Genomic DNA, 24,823 nt, shown 5'->3' with positions numbered 1-24,823 from the left:
CGCGATGTCTAATGAAGGTCGTGTATCGCTACTCGTACTGCGTCTATATATAGAGAGAGGTGACAAATTCATCACGTGGCTCATTTACGCGCTTGGGCGACGATATGCGCCCGCGGCGGGCGTTTTATTATTCTCAGACGACGCGCGGGTGGTAGGCCATGACAGCGTTCGCGAGGAACATCAGGCTGTTGAGGATGCCCAGCGCGCCGGCGATGGAGCCCTGCACGTAGACGCCCATGCGCGTCTCGATGCACAAGTACGCGATGCTGGTCGGCACGTGGATGAAGGTGGCCATGAAGTAGTTCATCCGGTACACCGTCGAACCGGGAATCTCCAGGGCGCCTGCAGACAGGCGCGACGCAGCAGTTCACAGCCAGTTCAAGGTGACAAAGCATGCCCGAGCCCGCGCATGTACTCATGAAAGATGCTCAGGGAGCCCAAACTGAAGCACAACATTCTAAAAGGCTATGTCTGATTATGGATAACGGACAAAAAATGCACAAACACACTGCTTCAATAGCTCTTGCGGGGGGAAAAAAGAAAAAAAAAAAGCTTATAGCTCCTTCGCACAAGGTCGTGAGTGCTAACATAGGCTGCGGCTGCAGGATTCTGCATAGGAGGTGGAAGCAGAAGCCCGTGAATTGCGATTTCAGGCCACAATAAAATTTGGGGTTTTACGTGCCAAAACCACTATTATGAGGCACGCCGTAGTGGGGGGACTCCGGATTAACTTGGACCACCTGGAGGGTTCTATAACGTGCACCTAAATCTAATTGCACGAGTGTTTTCTGCATTTCGCCCCCAGATTTCAGGCCACATTGTAGAAGCCCAGGAAGTGAAAAATTAATCCGGAGCCTTTCACTGTGTGGTGTGCCTTAAATAGCTCAATATAAAGAACCCCACGACTTTTTCTGCCAGTCGCATACTCGTACAAACCCTGTAGAAAACACCAAAGGGCCCCATACGCCCTAGCTGTATCAATAATCCCATATATATGTTATATATATAATCCCGTATCAACCCATATGACCACATAGAATTATGGTATGGGCCATGAGTCTTTTAGTAGGGCAGGCTTTGGAAGGAAAACTGAAAGGACTTATTTTCCCTCTCCATATACTCTCTCAAGGCGACAAGGCCCAGTTCTGTAGCATTCATTCGCCACTCTCTTTTTATCCGCCGGTGCATAGAGTGCGTGACGGAGAAGACGTATATGATGTTAATAGAAAGAAAACCTCGGTTATTTTTAAGGCGGCAGGCAGCACAAGTCGTATCGGCAGAGCCGGGGGAGATGTTGGAGTCGATGTGTATATGAACATTAGAGCAACGCGCAGCATGATAACGAACGAACCGCCAATCAAATCCACCGGTAATTGCGTGTGTCGAAGTGAACTTTCCCACGCACATATATCTAACACTAGAGGGACGCGTACCCAGCAAGAAACACAAAGTGCGCAGGCCGTTACTTCCGAGTCTCTTATTCTGCACACGGACACGTGTCCAGAATAAGTGTTCCATGGATACGTGCACAAAAGAGGCGACATGCGAGTGCAACGTTTGAAATAACATGCAAATATATTTCCGCTACAGTCTATGGCTATTCGACGACCTCTGGATCGTACAGCTGGGTGGATGTTTCACAGATACAGTTCGTAAATTTCTCTTCTTAAAAAATACGGCAGACTCCATTAGCTCGCGCGCGCAGTTCTGCCTTTAATCTTCTCCGCAACCTTGACATCCTGGAATGGCAACTCACACGGCAGTCGTTTACGAATGAAGGCGTTCCTCTCGAATTAATCGAAGTAATCTTATTTTCCTTCGTTATAAAGGAACGCTAAATACGGCAAATCAGTTCGGCGGAAGCCCGCAAGGTGGCGGAAGGTTCATGAACGAAAAAAAAAAAAAAAAGAGTCATCCAGCCGACTGCAGCATGAAACTATACAAAGGAAACACGCGTACAGGTATCTCGGAAAGCTTGGTAGTTGAAGAAAAATTTTGTTCTGGTCCGGGGATCGAACCAAGGACTAACACCTTTCCGGGACAGTCGCGTCTGATCTACCACCTGTCTGAGCATGGTAGAGCGACCGCCCTGGAAAGGCGTTGGTCCCGGCTTCGATCCCTGGACCAAGGCGAATTTTGCTTCAACTATATACGATGCTTTATTACTGATAAAACCATATTGGTTCCCTTTGTAGCTTCGTGATACAGTCACGTGGAGGACAACTTATCCCCTTTATTAACGGTAAACACGCCCTGCGACACTCCGACGTTGCACGCGCGCTGTATATCTCGGAGGCTATATACACCGACTAAACCCAGAACAAGTGCTTTTCCCACTTAACCTTCGAGCGCGTGTGATGGATAGGTGAATGAGGCGTTGGTTTTAGGACCTCCGCGGACGCGTACTCTGCGAAAGTCGTTTCCGCGGACGAGGGGAGCGACTTACCGACCAGCACGCAGACGAGTATGAGTAGCGCGTTGAAGAAGAAGACGATGGACGCGATGAAGAGGATGAGTGCGTCCAGGCGCATGGTCAGGTAGCAGTTGGCGTCCAGGCGGCCTTCGCTCAGCAGGAACACGATGCCGGCGCCAACGACCATCTGGAACAGCTTCAGGATCCCGCTGGCCGTAAGTACGTACTCGCAGTAGCAACTCATGGCGACCGCTTCCCCAGAGACCAAGTGTGCCGCTTCCAAGACGACCGAAAATACCGCCCCAATGCGACCACTCGCCGGCTATGTTCTTCACAGCGCGTGGCAGCCGATTCAAGAGGCCGTCGTTGCGTGGAAGCACGGGCCGCGTGCGATGCGAGCAACGATGATGATGATGTTGTCCTCAAAACATGGCACGAACCCACTCTTGGGAATTGGCAAAGAATTGGGCACCTGAACTTTTAGATACTGTTTCTAGACATTACAGTTACTGTACGTGCAATTTAGTAATCAAAACAGACAGATTAATTTTCCTAAACAGTACAATTTATAATGTTAATGCTATGATTGAACACTCAAATATAACTAAGAGAATTGTAAAAGTAAGATTTAAAATTTTATTCGTTTTGTTGACTGCATGAAACCACGAACGACATCAAATACGTCTATGTGGCGAAAGCCCTGTACTGAGGCACCGAAAGTGATTACTGTTTCTGATGTTAAATTTACCCCTAATTTAGCCAGCGGAATTTCAAGAAGTCTTTTTCTTTGTCATTTATACCGGCGACATATTAAAAAATACTGTTCTATGGTTTCAATTTCTAGGGGCAGAATTGACACAGGGGCGATATCGCCAGACAAGCCCCGAGTAAAAAAGCCGGCAGATCCCACGCCCTGTGGGAATCGATGTTATGCGAAGCAGTGTGCGGGGAGCCTACGAAGTTAACGAAACGACCAGGAGAGCACCAAGACGTAGGCGGCTCTTTCATGACCTACATAACACGCATGTCATGACATTCATGTTATGAGTCCTCAGGAGTCCCTTTAGCTACACATAAGAGACCTTAAGGCGAAAGCCTTAGTCATGCTCATGAGTCATAACTATGAATTCGACCATCAACCTTTAGTGTTTCCTTCACTTAGTACTCACGTCGGAACCCATTTCATTGTTTTTTGAGTGTTCATCTTTTTCGCTGAGTCATTGTCAAATGCTTTCTTCTAAAAAAGCTTTCTTTGTAAGGCTTTCTTTGTCTTTCAAGTATTTCTTGGTCTTTGACTGAATAAGTGTAGTGGTTGATCTTTAGAGAGGATGTAGATCGTTTTAGCGTACGGGGATCCATGTCCATTTCATCTGAGCTTTGTGCATCATCATTGATGCCTTCACTATGACTCTGGTTGACATCAGTGGAAGGACCAGCAATTTGATCATCTTGGGACGTGAGTTTAGGAGCTACCTCTTCATTTGATGGCCGTGGAAACCTCACTAGCTTGTGAAGTTATGCTGATAGCTGTTGTTGTGCCGAATATCTGTGCCATCTGGTTAGTTAGGATTTGGGACAAGGACTCGCAAAGGTTTCCAGCTAGGCGCTCCATGGCCCTCTCTTTCGGCAGCATCAGCAATAGAAATGGAAAGAGACGCATTCGTTGCCACTGTATGACGGGCTGTGACAGCTGCATATCCTTGTGATCTAGCCTGCATTTCAGCCGTGGCTTCCCTGCTAGAACAACGTCTTCGTTCAACTATTTCTAGAATTTGTATTTCCCGTGTATTTGCCGTGGGCAGTTCGAATAATCAGCAGAGTGGCCTTCATTCAAGAGGTAGCAGTTCTCTTCCTTACTTTTGCACTCGCTAGTATGTGGTCCTAACCACAAACTCGGCACCTGGGAGTAGACCTACATCTTTTCATTGTGTGTCCGTAACGCCAACACTTGACACATTGGAGAAGACGAGGGGATAGAGGTTCCACTCGATATATTAGGGGCCATGCCTTAATTTCTGTTGGTCTATTTGTCCCAGCAAATGTTACAATGACCGATTCAGTAGCAATTCTGTTCTTGTCGACCACACGTCCACACCAATAAAGTTAAATTGCACCTGCCGGTGAAAACATCTCTAATCTCTAATATGTTCACATCGACGCCACGGACAAGCCCTTTCACACACGCCAAGTGAGGTGGGAAAAATGCGCTTACCGGATTGGAAGCGAGCACGGAACACTTACGAAGGTCTTGTACACAGGGCTGGTCTGGGGCAAAGCAGAGAATACCTCCTATGCCAAGCTGGCGGACCTCTGTGATATTCTTGAAATGGGCTGTCACCGATCATAGTTCCGCCTGAATCGCTTTTGGATTCTTCATCCGAATGATGCCATCATTGGCTGGGACAAGAGCCACGTGAACCGATGTGACGCCGTTGCGCAGAAACATATCCACAGGTAAATCCTGCGAGGGAATAGAGGCGGACCAGAGGAAAGCCCCTGGCCCTGGTGACGAAAGGGGCATCTGTCTCGTCTGATTATCAAAAAATGCACTAGCTAAATAACACAGACACTAGCAAAGCAGTTAATAATAAAAAATGAGACAACTATTCAATCCTTGGCCACAACCCTAAGAGCCAATCGAACGATGGTCGACAGCTGCTACCGCGTGTCTTCTGCGACACGATGCTCAGACCAGTGATGTCGAGAGAGCCAGGTGCGAGCGCGTTATTTGAACTATGAACTTTATCTATCTATCTATCTATCTATCTATCTATCTATCTATCTATCTATCTATCTATCTATCTATCTATCTATCTATCTATCTATCTATCTATCTATCTATCCGTCCGTCCGTCCGTCCGTCCGTCCGTCCGGTAGGATTGCGAAGGGCCGGCGTCTTCGGTCATTGTGGCCGCAGATGGCAACGTACGGCTGCGGAGCTCCAGGTCGGGGAAGACGGGAACCCAGCACCTCCACCAAATGTCACGGGATGTTCTTGTAAGTCCACAGGGCGTCTGACCGAAGTATAAGAAGACGGAGCAGCCTCAGCTGGACACCGATCGAGCGTGCACTACTAGTTCGTCGACTTCCTCTTTCACACTTCACCGTGCCGGCACCAATAATCTTCAGTACAATATATATATATATATATATATATATATATATATATATATATATATATATATATATATATATAATTGGGCTGTACCACGTTTATTCAGCCATTGCTCTGTTGTGGTTAAATTTTCTCAGATCGAATTTTCGGGTCTGCGTCGTTCAGTGCAACACTTGCTAGCATAAACGTGTGTTGTTGCCTGCCGGCAGCCTCGGAACACAGCCATTCAGGGAGGGCTGCCGCGTGTTCCAGTGGAGCGTGCAACACGCGACAAGCCTCCCTGAACGGCTGCTTTCTGCGTGAAGCATCCCAAGAATACTAGTCACAGTAATAATAATAAAGTAAGTTGATTATATCTAACAAAGAATTAGACGCTAGACTCGCACTCACGGCGACAGACACCGTGACATGGGTTCTGGAATTATGTTTTAAAGTACACCTTGCCAAGCCTCTCGAACTGTACGGCAAGCTCCCGGATTCTGTGTCGTGATTATAAAAAGAGGTGGGTAGCGATCTCTCGGGCAGGCTGCCCTAACTAATCATTTCTCCTGAGCACTCTTAGATTAGATTATTGGGTTTTACGTGCCAAAACCACAATCTGATTATGAGACACTCCGTACTGGGGGACGCCGGAATAATTTCTACCACCTGGGGTTCTTTAAAGTGCACCTAAATCTAAGTACACGGGTGTTTTCGCATTTCGCCACCATCGAAATGCGGCCACCGTGGCCGGGATTCGATCCCGCGACCTCGTGCTTAGCAGCCCAACACCTGAGCACTCTCTCGGCAGAGCATCATCTTGATACTCTTGGTTGGCTGTACTACGTACAAGTCCATGTATGGGTGATGTTATGAACACTGTCGAGATTATACCAAGCTGCCAAAACCCGCTACCTTGCTTTCTTCGGTAGGGTTCAATGGGCTACATGCTCTCCGATTGAATCAAAGGAGCGTAGGGTGTATTTCGTCTGTGTCAATTTGATTCAGTGATCGAATAGCACGTACACCTAGGCGCGGCGCAATTCATGCAGACTCTCGTGGGCACACTTCAGTGTCTAGTATAGCCTCTCGCTCTTTCGCGAAAGAACTGTTCATTTCTGTTGCTCAGCGATCATTCATTGCCGTCGCTCACATCCGCATGAACTATCATCTGATTTTTCAGGAGCTCGTGAAGTGCAAAATGGCAAAGAAGGTTGTGAAGCATAAACGAGTAAAAGTGTCGTTGGAGTTGCCGTTCAACATTCTCCCTCCGTTGGTCTCCTTCCGTATTTCGGCAGAGTTGTCAAAAAAGTTCAGGGGACAGCATTTCAGAAAGTGAGGTAATTCTGCATGGTTTTTGCAGGAGTCATTGCGAAAATGTGCACATGCATTATTCAAAGTAAGTTGCGTATATTTCACAACCTCACAGCATTCAGCATTTCCCAGTGCGCGACATATATTTAACTTTTTGTGATGCGGCCGCCCGGTATGCCTCTCCACCCTAAGGGCGATCCGTTCTGCGCATTCCTTCATTTCAAAACACCCGCGCCTTCAAATGTCACGTGGGCGTTGAATATCGTGACTATTGGTTAGTTATTCGCGTATTTTGTTTTCCTGTTTTTGTCTGGTTTCTCCTCCTTTCTTTCGAACTCGTGCGTGCGCCGAAAATACGGTATTCTAATACACTCTAGCCGACAACATTCTGTACGGAGCAGCGCACGAGAAGGACACAAGGAGGTTTCAACCCTCCTTGCAAGGACATTATGGAGGAAGGATAGTTTCCTTCCTCCATAAAGGACACCAAAGGCTCTATTCTGGACACGCATGGCGGCTGCACGGCCGCCATTGTCCGCCATCTTGGCTGTCTCATTGGCTGTCCAGAGGTCACGTGTTTCGAAATTTGTGCCGGGAAACGGAAGTTTTCCAAAATGCAATTTTGCGTTTTCGTCAGAATGACGAAACGTGACGTGGAGCTGCAAGTTTTATCGACTAATACTTTTTTGTGGTCCTTGGCACCTATATTGCGACTTTAGCGCTTTAAAAATAAAGTGGACGGTAGCGTGCAGAAGCTCGTGCAATGCATCTGCAATTTCGCGAATATGTGGTGGCGTTCCAAGATAGCCGGCATGTCAGCTTGTTCATTGGCTGAAGGAATATCCCGTGAGGAGCGTCACAGGAAGGACCGTTTCGTCAACGTCAATTTGACGTTGCGTGACGTTGAGCTGGGCCGCCATTGCAGAGATTTTCCGCCATAATTTGTGGTGCGACGAGCCGCGCGAATTATGGTAATGAGCGGCCATATGCAACGGCAGTGGAGAGGCATGCGTATCGCCGCATTTTCCCTGTCATTTCGGGCCATAAAAATATTTTGCGCATAACGCGTGTTCATAGCATTTGCATCGCTCTCGGGTGGTGTTGGCATTTGTGTTTTGCACCATCATTTTTATTAAAAACACGTTTATTTGAAATAATATTGGTTAAAACTAGCAAACTTTCTGCGACACTTCGCACTTTTCACTATTGCGTTTGTATTGTAATCAATATTAATGACTTTTCGCGTCATAAAAGGCTATGACAACGGTGACTTTTTAATTTACAAAAAGAAATGTACGCAAGACGGCGCCTTGAAGTTTCCTCTTATATTAATAGTAATGGCTAGGTGGCGTATGCCACCGCCTGGTTTAAAGGGTTCAGCCTCATCCATCCATCCATCCATCCATTCAGCGCGGTGTGAGTAAGCAGCGAAGTGCACAAGAGATGGCAGTGCCGGCGTTTGCGTCGCTCAAGCGGATACCTGTGGCGCGCGCAACGCTATCGATGATATTCGGCCGCTTCTCAGCCAGACGAGTCGGGCTGAGTCACTTGCGAATCACGAGATAGCGATAACGCGGCCTAGAGCGTGCGCTGATCATAACTGGCAGGTCGCGTATGTGTCTCAAGAGTAGAAATCAAGAGCGTGGCGCCCACTATACGTGACTCATTCGTTTCCCTAGGGACACGCATCCTATGAGGACGACAGCATGCGCGCATGCGACGACGGAAGCGAGAAACGATTTTGATGGAATAATCGTACGCTTTGAGCTAAGCTGCATTTTTACTGGAGAGGATAAACTGTTTTGCTTATCAACCACGCTAGTTTCAATGCCACATTACAGTTTCTTCGCGCGAAACGTCAAAAATTTGCGTAACGTACGAAAGCAAATCGGGGCTATCGGCGCCCATTTTGTAAGCGTCGCGCTACGTCAGCCCGAGAAAATGGCGGAAGTCCAGAATAGCGGCTCAGTCCAGGAATAGCGGCTCAAGGCACCCTAATGGGTGGATGCTATGAGCGTCGCCTTTGAAATGGGGTAGTAGGTTGCGCTATCAAGCCCTATTTTTTTTTTTTTCTAATATCTTACCAATATATCTTTTTTTTTCCAACTTTTAAGCGTCAAGCCTCCGTTTTTTATAGTCTCCATGCTTTTCTGCCACCAAACCTATAGACGTCGGGTTTTAGAAACCACTTATCATGAGTTACTATATAGAAAGTAGCGCTACCTAGGAGCGGCGCCTCCAGCGCTGAAGCGGCTTCAGTAGCCGGTCTAGTTGATGAACCGAGTGCGTTGATTTCAAATATCAATCGCGGCCGACGCGGCGTTGCCCGGCCTTTCGAAGACGTGAATTTAGTGCCTTTTACATGGCCTAGTCGCGCTACTTATATCGTTATCCTGTAACATAACGACGCGTTACGTGGCGCAAAGGGAAGCACTTCTTTTACCATTTGTGTACGTGGGTACCTCCCACCAATGGCGACAGGACCGACGTTTTCTACGAGTCGGCGGCGGAGCAGTCGGGGCATTTCCTTGCTCCCGTCGCAGGACCACTTCGTCAAAGATTTGCCAGTGGGCATTCCCAGAAGAGGACCGCCTACGCATTCTCTTTCGGCTCTGCTTCAAGCAGTCACTGTCCGTGCTATCCGAGGACTTGGATGGCTTCGAAGACCTTCATCGGAAGCTTTTAGTTCAAGGTCTATCGCTGTTCGACCGTAGCGATGACGACAGTGACCGCTTAGATATGCTCTTGAAACTGACGACTTCGAAGACCGATACCACCGATGTTGTGCCAGCAGCTGTTGGCGCCATTCATCACGAGCAGTTGAAATCACTGGTCGCAGAGTGCAAACGGTGGAACGAGCTGCTGGCGGAGGACGTCCAGTGCGAACCGGATACGCCATTGGTGGACGACGACGAGGCTAAAATGCCTGCTGCTCGACAGCGTCATTACGACATGCTTCTCGAAGGTGCCGAACGCTCAAGGCGCCGAGCTTTCGCATTATTTTCTGAACTGCAGGCTGTGGCCGATGAAGCTGACCCTTCCGTAGCCGACCAAAAACCCGGTGACAGCACCGCAAGTGAAGCTGAGCCTTCCAAAGCGGAACGAACGGTCGGTGACAGCACCGCAAGTTTGTTCGAAGTGTAAACTGCCTTTTTTTTTTTTTTTTGCGGAGTTTTTAAACTAGTTTGCGTTTCGTTGTGTACTGGCGACTATTCGTACTCGTTGGTGGCAAACTACATTAAAACATTTGGTAAAGCAGGCCTTTCGAAGGTCTTGTATATTTAACTTAACTGCTGCGTCTATTTCTATGCCACACTGCACACAACTATTGCGGGCAGTGCACAGGACGGCTGCACAGCGACATCCCATAAGCACCGACACTATGCTACGGGCAAAATTCGAGTATCTACTAGAGAATTCTGCTCGTATGTACCAGGCATGTACCAAACGGTTCATAGCCCAGCACCTGAACCCAACTGTTAAATATTTCTTTTCTGTGTGCACCCAGAATCACATGTGCCTAGAAAGGTCATTTGGACTATTTGGCTGCAGTCTCAAAAAAAAAAAAAAAAAAAAAAAAAACAGGCTGACACCGTTTTAAGGCCACGCATGGTCCTGCTGCATGATGGGTTCATGCGCTATAAGACAAACATACGTGTAACCTAACAGCCACTGTGAGGTAGCAGCTGCGGATGCTGGCGCAGTCTGCAGCCGACCACTCCAGACAAGCGATTCCGACTGCACCCAATGTCTGATGGCAAACAAGCTGAACTGTCTGTTGCAATGTGAAAGGAAAAAATAGTACAATGCTGCAAGATCAACACCATGAGGCTTTTATTTCACCAAGCTAAACTCGGCAGATACGCGTGATATACATGGCAAGTGTGATGTACAGGTGCACTTAACACCGAACACTCAAGTTGCAAGCAAGAGACATGTGATGTGAGCAACTTTACTGACGTGTTGGGAAGGCCTTTAATACTGTCTCCATGCCTTGGATTTGTGGATGCTGCAGTCCGGAGGAATTGAAACGGAAAATTAACACAAAAAATGCAGCAACAGAGCTGATACAAATAGGTGAACAGATTTTAACTAGTTGAATGCCTGTCATACACTGTTCACAGCCATTTCAAACTCTGACACTGAGTGAAGTTTCTTTTAGAAAGTAAACAATGTCAAATCACTTAAGTTTCAGTATCGAGACAGAGAAAAACATAGTTAAAATATCTACCGGTGGGCCAAACTGATGCCATATAGCCACAGGCCCAAAAAGACAGCTTCAGGGCCAGTTCAACAGCACCATTTACTTGAAGACGAGTACCGGTGGTTAACAGCAGTTAGTGGCAGTTGCAAGATAACTTCCAACTTAAAAAATGCATGCTCCTCGCCTGCTCCTGGCTGTAAATACTGAGAATGCCAGTTTCATCACATTATAGAGTATGCACGTGAACTTACAACATTCAGACAGTGCAGCAAGCCCGCACAGCTACCTTTGGCAGGAAACCTTCCTGCTTTACTGCCAGAAACGACATACCGTGGTGGCACCTGCAAGCCCTTACAGATTCAACTTTTTTTTTTATTATTATATATATAGACAGTTGACAAATAGCCATACATTGATAGGACTAGATGTTCCTTACAGCCATCAGCATAATAGTTATGCTTAAAACACATACGCATAACAGGTTACAATTTGGCTTCACACGATACACCAGGAAAATACTGTCTGTAAACTGCAAAACGTTGTGCTGTCCCTTAGGTCTGCATACAGGTAGGGCAAGCATACCTGCCAACTCTCCCAAATTCTTTGCAATGTTTTATATTTAGCTTCATTCTACGATTTCACAAATGCTGCGTCCTGTCTTGCAAAAAGTAAATTTTGTTCACAAGAAAGTTTTTTTTAAAGGTGTTCGAAGATGGAGTGGCACGAAACAGTACTTGCTTCAAGCAAGTTTATTCAGTATAGTATAGTTTGCTGTTCCAAGTTTTTCACTGATTGTGTGCTGCTTCTAAAGTTCGAACATAGTTAATAAAGTCCATATGTATGCCACAAAAGTGTGTGCTAAGGATCGAAGATTACGAAATAGCATGCCCATTCCCCATTTGCGAATGTTAAGTTCTAAGGTTGGCAGGTATGGACCAAGCACATAGCCATACGAGACTATAGTGTGCTTACCTACTTTCAGAGACTTTAAGAGCACGGCAACCTTCATTCTGTAGATCATGCATTTATCCAAGCTTATGAATTTGCATAAGAATAAAAACAAATGCACCCAAACAGATCTTAAATGAGAACCACACTTCGACAACTTTCAACCAGCCCACACAACTGCATGACAAGACAACCACCCCAACCTCCATTTTCCTTTTAACCCAGGTTGCCATTGCACATCTAGGATACAGCGTGCAAGTGGTGGAAGAATCTTTAAAATAAATGGCAACCAGACAAATAGAGCCACGCAAAAGGATGACCTCTGCGGAGCAGAGTCAACATTTCACTATACTGAAACACAGTCCATGCTTACCACACTAGTACAGCAGGCGGGGAAGGACACAAATAGTTTTAACTAGTACAACAATGTACAAGAAGAATTGCACTTCCAGAAGCAATTATGAGCATTACATTTCATTTCACGCAGCCAACAGCGCGCGTTGATCAGCCAGTTACTTCAACACACACTACACAAATCACATCACAAAACTTCTATACATCTTCTGAACAAGAGCTCCACTAGTGCCTCTGGTAGTGCCTCTGGTACAAGCATGCAAACACTTGCTCAAGAAACTCTTACAAGAGGCACAGCTTTTGCTGTAACTCTTAAACAGGTATTCGAACAGCAATGTAAACAGTAGAAAGGGTACGGTTGTGTGAAACCAAAGCCTTGATTTGAGATTACATTACCATTCAGCATACCACACACAGAAAAAAAAGTGAAGTAAAACCTTAACAGATGACCTTGAGAGCCTTCCTTGCTGCCAGTCATTGGAGAGAACAAATTGTTTAGGCTTAAATGTTGCAAGCTCAATGTGCCTGCTTCTTCGATTGAAACTTTATTAACTCAGCTGCCACACATGACAATTGCAAAGAGGCATGCATAAATTAATGGAACCATGGGCCCAATACAAGCATCTCCTATCATAGAGGAGTTACTCAAACTGCGCAAACCACAATGGTTGATTACGGTACAGGGTCATCCGCTTATGGGGGGGGGGGGGGGGGGAGAGAAAAGTGCCCCATTGGTGTTTAAGTGCTCACAGCAGCTCAATGTTTGCTTGAAGTTCTGCAGATAAATTTTTTCTTAGTATTAGATGACTGTGTTTTATGTCATATTGGGCACCTTTGCCTCAAAAAATAAGGAATAAACTTGTATCTGATCGAAGCACGATTCAAGCGGACACAATTAGGACACCTGCCTAGACAATGTGACTGGAGCACTCTGGGAGTTAGATGGACACATTTACCAGCGCTTTCTGAACTCTGCAAAGTAAGAAGTGAAACATTTTTCCAATGGCACTGTGTGCTCGTTGAAATCTTGTTTGGTGCTCAGAATCATTGCTGAGCACCAGCAATGCATGCATATACTGTTCATGTGCTCTAGACAAGTATGACGGGGCATGTACCTACATTTTGAGCACTTGTGCTTTAACAAGGAAAATCCAGCAAGAAGTGCAACCTTTCAGCAACTGTGCCATGTACATGGAATAAAGTGTCAAATTTCTCTGATGACAGGTGCATCAGTAGGGTCTTCTTATGAGGATTTGTTGCTTGAGTACAATGAATTTAGGTAATGCAAGAAGAAATAAATAGTAAATTTAAATAAAAAATCACTCTAACTTCATAAAGTAGGCTGCACGTGCCAGTTGTGCCAACACAACCAATTTGTGCACCAATCCACAAAGTGGTTTAAATAGAAACAGGAGTCAAAACAGCCTTTTCGTGTGTAACTGGTGGCTAAGATATCAAGAGACACAGCTTCAATGGTTCTTCTGATGATACCTAACATGTAAAGTGACACAGTATGACTCAACCAACACACACAGTCCTTTCTTGCAGTTGCAACTTTGTTGTCATACATCTCAGTTTATGAACAGCTATATGTTGACAACAGTATTCATTCCGACCACCTACAGGTAAACATACACACACCTGACCACATCTTTTATCGCATTACAGCTTCACCAAACCGTTGCAAATGCTCACTTAGTGAATCACGAAACATTTACAGCGCAGGCCACTGCTAAAGGGAACACGGGAATGTGAGGAATGAGCAAATTTCCCTCTTTGGCAAGTCTGAAAGTGGCCAGCTTTGGCACAGATGACTCGCAATAAGTGCCGCTGGTTCTTGTCCAAAGACCTGTGCGGCGGTTTGACAGTGCTTTTGCTGGGCACTGTTGGAAGCACTCCGGAAACTTTGACAGTGCTTCCGAAAGTGTGAGCCATGCACATCCCTTCAACAGCGGCTCACGCTGTAGATGACACATCTGCCCTCTTGTTCCTGACCACAGTTTTGTGCAGCACGAAATCCAGGTTGACGTCGAGGCATACCACCTCGCAACTCTTTCTAATCTCACTCGATTCTTGCCCACATGTTGCAAACAGATTCTAAGACCCGAAAAGAAAAGAAAAAAACATGCCAGCTCCAGAAGACAAAACTATGGCGAGAGGAATGGCAAACACCAATCTGCTCCCTAAAACCGAGATTCAACTTGTCTCCAGTCTTTAGTACGCCATAAGGTAACATATGTGGTGGTGTAGCAATTTTCACAGTGAATGTCTGGTACAAATGTTGATGGAAACTGAGCAGGTGAGCACTCAGCTCTAGGTATATAATATTGTTTCTGAACAACCTGGCTTTGGTGGTAGCTGAATAGAGGTGCAGGGTAGGAAGGGGTGTTGTTCAAGAAACTTCGAAACTTATGCAGTCCATTTACATGTACTCACTTCGTAACTCGCACAATCTTCCAACAAGAGCGCAAACCAAACAAGTGCACCCGGCACACAATACAGCTTCCACTGAGCACATGCTCGCATGGCACAAGAACTACTAGCCACTTGCATCCTTCGCTAAAGGTGGCCACAAACAACTCTTGGGGGGCAGACCTCACTCTGTAGAAACAGAGCTGACAGCACTAACCACTCAATATTGAAGGCCAGACAAAACAGGACACAGGAACGAGTGGAGATGGATGCAGGGTCACCAGTGCTCTGTTCCTACTGGCTTACAAAGGTGGGTGGTCACCCACAAACAAACACCATGTGACGCATCACATCTCTTTCTGTGCTAAGCAAGGTCCATGTAGGGACAGCAGAAAGAAGCCAAGCTCGGCTTGCAGCGACCGAATGACAGCTGCCGGTACCTTGCCCCCGCCGGCGAGATTCCGCGAAGGAGTAAGGCAGCGACATAGAGGCTACCTCAGCTACTCTGCTTGGTGCTTCGTATACGGCCCAGGTGGCACGACTCCCGGGAATCGCGTGCACTGGCGCAACCACTGCATGAGCCAACAGGCGCGCGCCGCTCGTCCTCGTCATCGCTCGTGTAGCAGGTGGTGGCGCGGGCGACGGCACCTCGAGTGCTTGTTGCCTGCATCAGTTCTGGGTCTGGGCCATTGCGGTTTTCGTAGAGAAGGATATTGAGGGTCTCCTCATATATGCGAGCTTCAGGGAACTCAACCTGGTGAGAGAAGTGCAGAAATGAATTAAATCACATTGCCAAGTTTTACGTCACGAAACTGCACAGTGGGTTATGAGGGACGCCGTAGTGGAGGGCTCTAAAATAATTTTGACCGCCTGGGGGTTCTTTAACATACGCCCAAGGCACGGTACATGAGCATTTTTTCACTCCACCTCCATCAGAATGCAGTTGCCATGGTTGGTATCGAACCCGAAACCTTGCGTCAGCAACGCAACGACATAGCCACTGAGGCAGGTAAAAAGTGCAGAAGACAATGAACCATCATACAACATGGACAGGGTGCTTCATTTGTGATTAAGTGGCACCAAGGAAGTGCCATTTGGTCTAGCTATATTCCGTTCACTGTAATAACAAGAGTTTGAAATGTAGGACACAAAGACGGGAACGACAACACAATTTTTGCACAATAAAAGTAAGCTACAAGTGAGTGCTTATGCTGTTCTCACTAGCCATGTTGCGTGCTACAGTTTGTACTATTATTATTATTATTATTCATAAAAACAGTGCAGTAGCAATCAATTGTGTTGACAGACACTAGGGATTGTGCAATGATGACTGATAAGCTCTTACTACGATTGGATCACAAACTTGTAATTACTTCAAAAAGTGTGTAACAACTGCAGAATCGAGCCAGCCAGAGCTTAATGCATGACCGCTTAGTTGCTAGTACGTGATATGTCCACATTCTTGCAGCAAGATGCATTCGTTACTTGTTAACATTTTCCAAGAAGACCTTTCTTACACATTCTATTGCGTAAAAAAATCTCACAATTTGAACTTCCTTATGTCGGCAGCATATTACAGTTGCTATAAAGAATGTGTAGCGTGCAATATCTTCTGTGTACAGCATAGAAATGACAACAAGAACACAATGTGTACACGAATCTTTGTCCACTTTCTCATGCGACACAATATGATCAACTCACAGTAAACCATTATGTTTCATATTTAATCTTAGTTGTAATCAGCAGCAATATGCCAGTTTTGTATTTCTTAATGTGCGGCACATAAGGTATTTAAAAAGCAATGAGTATTTCGCCTTATGTCCGATTAACTCACCCCTAATGATACTACCTGCCTAGTGTTAGTGAGTAAAGCAAAATAAAAAATTTGGAACTAACCTGTATAAAAAAAATGCTAGGCAGCATAGCCAGCACGAATGAGCATGCAAGCCCCCTCAAGGCTTTACTGTATAGTGCGGAATATAGGTCGAGGTTTTTTCAAAAAAATATTACTAAAAAGTCACCCCTCGACTTATATTCCGGTCCTTGGCACAATCTCAATTGTCGTCTGGCAACATGTGGGGGCCGCGGACTTTTTGGCATCCGCATCGTTATCGCCTCCATCTTGACCGAAGCCCGACGCTGTTCGACTGACGCCATCTTCTCTTTTTGGTCAGAAAGCTGCCCCCATTCATAATCTTCAAGAGGAAGACGTTGCCGAAAGAGGCATTCCCGCGGGCTGTTGCCGTTCGTGTGAACGAAAAGGAATATATGGACGAGGCCCTCATGGTCAACTGGATACAGACGGTGTGGAATCGGCGGCCCGGTGCACTCCTGCGATGTCGGAGCATGCACGTTTTGGATGCGTTTCGCGGGCACTTGACCGCAGGTGTGAAGCAGGCACTCCACGACGGGAGGACGGAGCTCGCCGTCATTCCGGGAGGCATGACCTCAACGCTTCAGCCGCTCGACGTCGTGCTCAATAAGCCCTTTAAAGACCGGGTTCGTGAATTCTATAACCAGTGGATGGCCGGCGACAACCCAATGACCCCAACCGGCCGGCTGCGCAGGCCGCCCCTTGCAACTGTGGCCACATGGGTGTCGCAGGCTTGGCGCTCGCTGCCCGACGATATGGTGGTGAGGGCATTCAAAAAATGCTGCATCAGCAACTCTTTGGACGGCACTGAGGACGACATATTGTGGGACGCAGCTAGTGACAAGCAGTCGTCTTCAGACGAGAGTGCTGACAGCTCCAACGAATGAGCAGTGACAGTACACGCTGACAGTACCACGAATAAAACGGAAGTTTTGTGCCTAATAATTTGTATGTCGACTTTTTTGCTTCAAGGTAAGGGGGTCGAACTACAGTCGACGTCCGATTTCCCGGACGCCCGAAATTCCGGACATGCCTGATTTCCCGGACTCATCTGTGGCACCGTCAAGTTCCCCATAGAGTCAATGTATTAAAAAGTCCGAAATTCCGGACGCTTATAGCCTTCGCCATCCGATTTCCCGGACTTTTTACTGTTAACCGGCGACCCAAAGTCACCACCGACGCCGCCATTTTGGTTGTTTTCATATCCTCGAACCCACCATACTCGCTTCGCAGGTGTGGCCAGCAGCACCGCCGCACCGCGCCGCGGCTGCCGTAACCTCGAAACCGCACGTGTCAATCCGTTGCCAGCCGTAGCTTAGCCAAGCCAAACCTCACTGTGTTCGTTCACGTGTTGTTTTGTCAGCTCTGCCAGCTCTGCGGTCGTGTCTGCGGTTGATCGTTTGCTGCTGCGCGCTATCTTCAGTGATCATGTTTCCCGACCTTCAGCATCCACCGAGTTCCTAGCTGTTTCGTGCTGCGCTTTTCGTCGAGCGGATTCGCCGTTTACAGCGATGACACTGACTGCTCCTTCGTCTTCGTCCGCGCCTTTGAACGAACTGCCATCTGCGAACTGCCCTCCGTGGATGAACTGACGAAGTGACGAACTGCCATCCGCGGACGTTGCCTTCGACGATCTGCGCGCTGCCGGCGTGTCGATTCCAGCCGGGATAACCTTTGAGGGCTTCGCCGACGCTGACAAAGACCTCGAGCTATGTGCGGAGTTGACCGATGACGAAATCATTCGTCAAGTTACGGAGACACCGACACCGAGAACGAAGAGCCAGCTCCTACACAGCCAACGAGCTCGGAGTTGACGCGAGCACTGATGACACTGTCATCGGTGTACAGCGGCAACATGACGTTGACTGCAATTGAGGCAGACATGATCGCGGGCAAGCGGACCGTGCAAAAGAAAATAAGCGACTTCTTTGCGCCCAAGTGCTGACCTATGAGGTAGCGCCGGCCACGTCGTATTTTTTTTTTTTATAAACGGCTCTTTTCAGAGCCACCTAAACGATGCATTGGCTGAATAGCAATGAGAATCTTGTACTCCGGCCGTGACCCTCTCCGTCAGCGAAAAATACCTACCAAAAAGGTGCGTTTTCACGTGCATTCGTTTTTCCGGACTGCCCGATTTTCCGGACGTTTTCGCGGTCCCTTGAGGGTCCGGGAAATCGGACGTCGACTGTATATTCCGCATTATACGGTAGTTAAAATTACAAAAACTGCTGCATTCTGTCAAGTCACAATAAATCAAAACTCAAGTATTTCCAAATTATGGTTAAGTCAAACCAATCTCAAGACATTTGTAGGCCTGATATGCTTCGTATGCATAGAAGCTGCTTAATTCAAAGGAGGGATTTAATTTGTTCAAATAAATCTTTTTGGTTTCGCATGGCAGAGGAAAACAGCCAACAACAGCTGATATAAAAAGACATTTGTAAAGTAGGAGTCAATGTTTGATTTTTCAGACCGCAGTGTAAGTTGATGAACACTACTAAAAGATAGCGATGCTTACCCAACCGCACATCTCTGATACTCCAGGTGTGCCCCCCCCCCCCCCACCTAGGGTCTATTCTCTCCACTGAGAGTGCCAACCAGAATTGGCCACTTGATCAATCATGTGCTTTGATATGTTTGCACATTAACTATTGTGCCCCATATTTTATTCAGCTTCACATTCTTTAAGTGAAGATCTGCAGCCTTCAGGAGATTGAATTGATGCAAGTCAAGAATGGGCACCAACAGAAAATTTTACAGGGGAAGGCAGCGGTTTTAACGTATTGAACATGGGTAGTGATTACTACTAGCAGTTAAATAGTGCTTTGCAACATGATCGCAATGTTTCACCATGTTTGTCTTCCCACCGTTCCTGATTAGAAACTTTTTGAGAATCAGTGACTGGGGCAGACAAACACCCCAAACCCCTGCGGACACCTGTGACATCAACCATATTTGAAATCGAAACAAGGTAAGGGTAAAGAAACACGGGAACAAAGCTTACTTTGGTGTGCTTCTTGTCGGTTGCGTAGACTATGGATGTACAGCAGACCTCAGCAACTTTTTTGCCGTGGCCATAGAACGTCCAGCAGCAGATCTCGTTGCTGCCTATCACATCCTTTATAAACAGGACACGGCTGCAGAACCGCAGTGAAAGCCGGTCAAACATTTCCACATTCTTGAGGAGATTGTCGTCCGACGTGCTGCAAAGACCGAGGGAAGTGCACAGCAGAAGAGCTCAGATCACGTTCGAAGCAGTGGTCATGTCAACCCATCATAGGTAAGGACACATTTGTGCATAGTTCCATAGCTGACACACTATTCAAAGCAGCTAGATTGAATCTGCCTACACTGTCTGAGCAAGAACATTTACACGTGTATTTTCAGTACAAGTTTTGGACAGTGCCCCACATTGGCACGCCAAATACTATTCACCGTGCCAACTTTGTTACGCAAACGCAACACAGGCAAAACTGTCTTATCCCGCTGTCACATGCCCACTTATGATCACAATCCAGGCCAATGAATTTCTCTATTCTGATTGGCTCCCTTCCGCAGCTTGCGCAAAGACGCCAAATACAAGTGAGAACTTTGATCCCAATTGGGCTCGATCATAATCAAAGGCGCACTGTGCGACGCCCATACTTTACAGCAGGAAAGCTTTGCAGCTGAACTGACTTAGACAAAAGCAATAACCAATGATTTTACAGAACCTTGAAATGGTAATGAGAAGTGTGAATTCTTGATACTTCTTGCTTAAAGGTCAATGAAATAAAATATTGGACTGCGTAGAAAGATCGTACAGACATAGAGCAGGGGCGCCTGTAAAATTGCTTGCTTTGAAATGCCAAAAACTCAAAACACAGCATCATTACCACTTGCCGGAAATGCCGCAGAACTCGAATAGTTGGGAAAAAGCCTAGCACCTGGGCATGACCTTCAAGATTAGGCAGTGCCTATAGTGTGCTGAAAAATGTTTGGAGGCCAAGTGTTAGGAATTGTGTCATATTTGCTGGCCACCAAGGGCTTGTATCATCTGTTTAAGTGCTATTTAAAGGCTGTTAATAAGAAAATGAAACAATCACCAGCCCTGAAGCTTCGCCAAGACTGCTCATGCATTAAAATTCACTTATCTAATAACTGATTCAACGAAAATGAACTTTTCTTGTAGTTGGCCTTTAAAATAGAGTAGCATTGGTGTTCAAGGCAGTCACTGAAACATTACTTTTCTTCATTTATCATCAATGATTAATGCCCTTTGCTAAGAGTCATGCCAGCCATAAAAGAGTCACCACTTAAAAAAGTGTATTACATATATAAATAGGGTCCTTCGTTTTGGGGTAAAACTGGATCATTCCAGATTTCTGCACCTCGGACTAAACTTTTGAAAATTGGTTAAACCCAATTTCTCTTCGAACTCCGCCCTTTCGAAAAAGGTTAATAATAAATGGGGATATTGCAAAACTAATCACTGCCCGTCTTTTGTAAGCAGGTGGCGAAGATATATCATATTATTGTTATTATTATTATCATTACCGTATTATATGAATAACGTATATGGCTTGTTCTCGCTTAACACTAAAGTGAAAACTGGCATATATAAAGGTACCGTCGACCAAAAAAGTTTACGGACCACGGGATCTCAGAAAACGTCCAATTTCCGAGCAGCCAGCAATAGTAGTCAGTAAAACCGAACATAACAATGTTATTCACATATACTAGTAGAAGCTGTAAAGGCAAATACTTGGCTGCGCTGTGAGGCTGCTGGGAAATTGGACATTTTCTGAGATCCTGTGATCCGTAAACTTGTTTGGTTGACTGTACACTATATTCAGTGCGTGCCGGTCTTCAGTGAACAAAAGCTTCTTGCCTTTTTAATAACTGCGTTTATATGAATACAACAATGGCACGCTACATTGCATTTCCCACACATTGCGTAATGTAAACAGAGGTAATGTGCTAGGAAGCAAATTAATGCAGCACTCGCATTGCTGTGCATTGCAAACGGTAGCCATGACATTGAGACAATGTTTACGCTATAGTCAAAGAAATGTGACTAACTTGTCTAGTTCATATTCCATTAATCCTGTTTGTTGTCATCCTGTTTTAGCGTACCCACTAAAACAGGATGACAGACAAGGACAAAAACTCCAAAAGGTCTAGGATGGACACAGAAATGCTCTCAATGTATATGAGATACATTTAAGTCAACAAGAGCTTGTAATATAACAAAAAACATGAGACCTCCTGCGAAGCCCACCCTTGAGCAGTATACTTTTTTTTTTCTGTGTTAATCAAAAAAGTGCAGAGAACAATGGAAAGAACAGATTACCAAACCCATGTTTATTTGTTGTTTTTGTTAATCTGGCTTCCTTAAAATGTATTAATAATTGCCTGACAACAAGGATTTATACAGATGAGCGATGAGCTCCGTCACATAATTTGCGAGCAGCTCTTTGCTATTACATGTTTGTGTGAGTGGTTTTGCTTGTTTAAATAGCATGTTTGTGTCCAAAAGAAGACCATTCCTTAGGTAAATTGTCTTTAAAACTTAACCAGAAAATACCTGAACATTGGACTGATGGGCAACAAAGGCCCAACTTCTCCCCGGTTTTCGTGCCAGACAAGAAAATCCCCAATTTCTACACTCCAAATTTCAAGAAATATATTATAAACACAAAAAATGAAGGTCCCTATATGTAATCCCGAGTGCCACTTTGTTTTACAAGTTTGGAAAACCTAATTTGACGGAACAGCTAGAAATGGATCCAATGTAGTTACATGAATTCACACGCATAATATACTGGTCCAGATTAAAGCAAAAACACACTGATCTCTCTCGATGTAAGACTACCAATGGGTACTGTTGAAGTGTGTGTCATGCTCCAAAACATCAAATGTAATAGCTTTCAGCCAACAGAAAGTCTTTAGCCACTTGCTTATTGAAACAACAAGTCATAGAACCTTAACTAGCCATCACATACTCACCAGACAAGTAAAATAAAAGATAATAATTACACAATTGCACTTTCAGTGCCAATAAATTAACATTCTAAGAATGCAAGTTTTTTACAAGGTCACCTAAACCCTGACACCATGTTAACACTGAATTACCTGTAGCAGTTGCAAAAAGCACCAAAGCTTGTACAAAGACATGTACACTTATTGCAACAGGCAATCCACTCATGAGGAGGAGTTGTTTACATGGAATACCTGACTGAGCTCACTAAACACAGGAAGTTGCGAAAGAATCCTTCATGCTGTGTTGTGTACACACAATTTTATCTTATCACTATCATTATACTGCTGACAGAAAGATAAAGCCGTACCTGGTATAGGAATACTTGTTGTTATGTCTGTTGATAAGCAGCTTGACCAAAGGCTGAAAAAGCATGTAAACAATATGTAATTCCCAACACATTTCACATCCATTTTTGAAGACTCGAGTGAAGCTTTCTAAACGTTCTCAAACGTAAACAAAGCCCCATGCTGTTAAAATGAAAGCAAGCAAGCGTGCTAACAGTAAATAATATGCATTCATACGCGATGCGCTGTAAATCATACACGTCTGGCATCTTAGTGCAAAGTTCAATGCTCACCTTAGTCGAAGTGCTTATTAGTAGGTTTCCTTCTTTTTCGTTTGTGATAAGTGGGACTCTGCAAATCGGTTCTTGCGGGCTCTCTTTCTTCTGCAGGGCGGCTTCGCAACTTTCGACGAGCGCCTGGATGAGGTAGTATTTGGCTTCGGCCAATAGCTCCGCAATCTCCCTCGTCGACTCGGGCAGCGGCACCGAACCGTCCCTCAGAAAGTTCAGGATTGTACCGAAGTGTTTCCCGCATCTGTCTATGAGGATCCAACCTACGAAAAATGACCAAGGAAAAAAATAATAAGTGCAAAGTCCATGCAGTCAGCATCGCACGGTTACATGGTAGACCACGCAATGTGGGCGTCCGTGCTGCAATTACAAGGCAGACGCGGAACAAAAGTCACAACATTCAGTGCCCCACTCACGTTTACAGTGACAAACCCTAGACTGTTTCGATCTAAAACGAAACCGGGCGCAGCAACATGACGAGCCCTCGTCGGCAATGACTCGTGATGGGAGTGGCATAAGCAACACGGCCTGACGGATCAACGAAACCGGCAGAGGCCCGCAATGATCACTAACCTTCCGAATCGGTGAGAACCTCCATCCGGCCGCTGAACATGGCCCTGAGCATGCTGTCATGTTTGGTGAGAGTCCCAATGGTTGTGTAATGGAGGGACCCGCCTACGTTTAGCTTCACATACTGGCTCGGGCTCCCGTTGATGACAGTCCGGTGATCGCCAGACATGGTCTTGGCCTCCTCGGCTGTCGGCCCTGGCGGCGGCGGCAGCGTCGAAGCGCACAGGGCGTCTATGATTGCCGCCTGTTAGCCCCTAAGAAGAATGCGTCAGTGCGACAGCCCAAGATGGGAGCCAGCGGCGCGAGGAAAATTATGCTCACGATCGCACTACCCGCAGCTCCGATTTCTGACAACGCGCGCTACATTCAGCCACAACCACTCGCGCGGAGCTCACGTGACCCAGAAATTGAGTGCCTTCTTGCTCACGACGGCCGTAGCTTCCGCTACGTAAGGTAGTGCGACAAAAGCCGAAACCGAAACTGGTTGTACATCGTGCGTCGCCGCCGTTTACACCGGTGAAGAGTGGTGGTGTGGTTAGTGAAATATATCATTAGCGTATTTTAAAAATAGCGCACTAAAACGTATTTGCTTACCCAAAGCCTTTTGTGTCTGCGAAAGTAGCTAAAGCTTCCGAGTGGTTTCACTAATTGTTTCGTTTAGCGCACAATGTAAGTGGGACGGCTGGAGTATTTCCGTGTATGGCACATTAATAATTTTTTGTTACGCAGCTTACTGAAAAGCCAGTCGAGGGATCGAGGTTGTACGCGCAGTACGTAGCGCGTACAACGCATGCTAATCTTTCGTTTTACAACAATTAAGCCACATCTTTTTATGAAAACACGCAGACAGGTAGCTCCTAAAATGGCTTGGTTACAGCGTACTAGAATTCTAGTACACTGTAGCTTGGTTCATGGAACTAGATATCTATTAATTGTACGAGGCACGCTCGGTAATGAGTTTTTAAATTGAACGGCAATTAATTATTATATGTGGCTACATATAATGGTACATTGAACATATCGCATGTTGTGATTTTTTTTTTTC

General features: G+C 45.9%; 2 protein-coding genes across 2 annotated transcripts; both read right to left on the bottom strand.

Moving 5' to 3' along the window:
• Positions 1-88: 88 nt before the first annotated feature.
• Positions 89-2,782, bottom strand: LOC119446503 (uncharacterized). The gene is made up of 2 exons (XM_037710941.2): positions 2,447-2,782; positions 89-342 (listed from the first exon to the last, which is right to left on the bottom strand). Exons 1-2 carry the CDS (start codon positions 2,655-2,657, stop codon positions 134-136), a joined length of 420 nt encoding a protein of 139 aa, XP_037566869.1. The 5' UTR covers positions 2,658-2,782; the 3' UTR covers positions 89-133.
• A 7,849-nt stretch (positions 2,783-10,631) lies between these two features.
• Positions 10,632-24,166, bottom strand: LOC119446499 (BTB/POZ domain-containing adapter for CUL3-mediated RhoA degradation protein 3-like). Its single transcript, XM_037710935.2, has 5 exons — positions 23,782-24,166; positions 23,212-23,471; positions 22,942-22,994; positions 19,617-19,815; positions 10,632-15,493 (listed from the first exon to the last, which is right to left on the bottom strand). The coding sequence occupies exons 1-5, from the start codon at positions 23,945-23,947 to the stop codon at positions 15,236-15,238; spliced, it is 936 nt and encodes a 311-aa protein (XP_037566863.1). The 5' UTR covers positions 23,948-24,166; the 3' UTR covers positions 10,632-15,235.
• Positions 24,167-24,823: the final 657 nt, after the last annotated feature.

The sequence above is a fragment of the Dermacentor silvarum genome, chromosome 3 (genome assembly GCF_013339745.2).
Source record: "Dermacentor silvarum isolate Dsil-2018 chromosome 3, BIME_Dsil_1.4, whole genome shotgun sequence".
NCBI classification, from domain to species: domain Eukaryota; kingdom Metazoa; phylum Arthropoda; class Arachnida; order Ixodida; family Ixodidae; genus Dermacentor; species Dermacentor silvarum.
The sequence above is the reverse complement of the archived record's forward strand: the minus strand, read 5'-3'. Positions and strand labels throughout refer to the sequence as shown.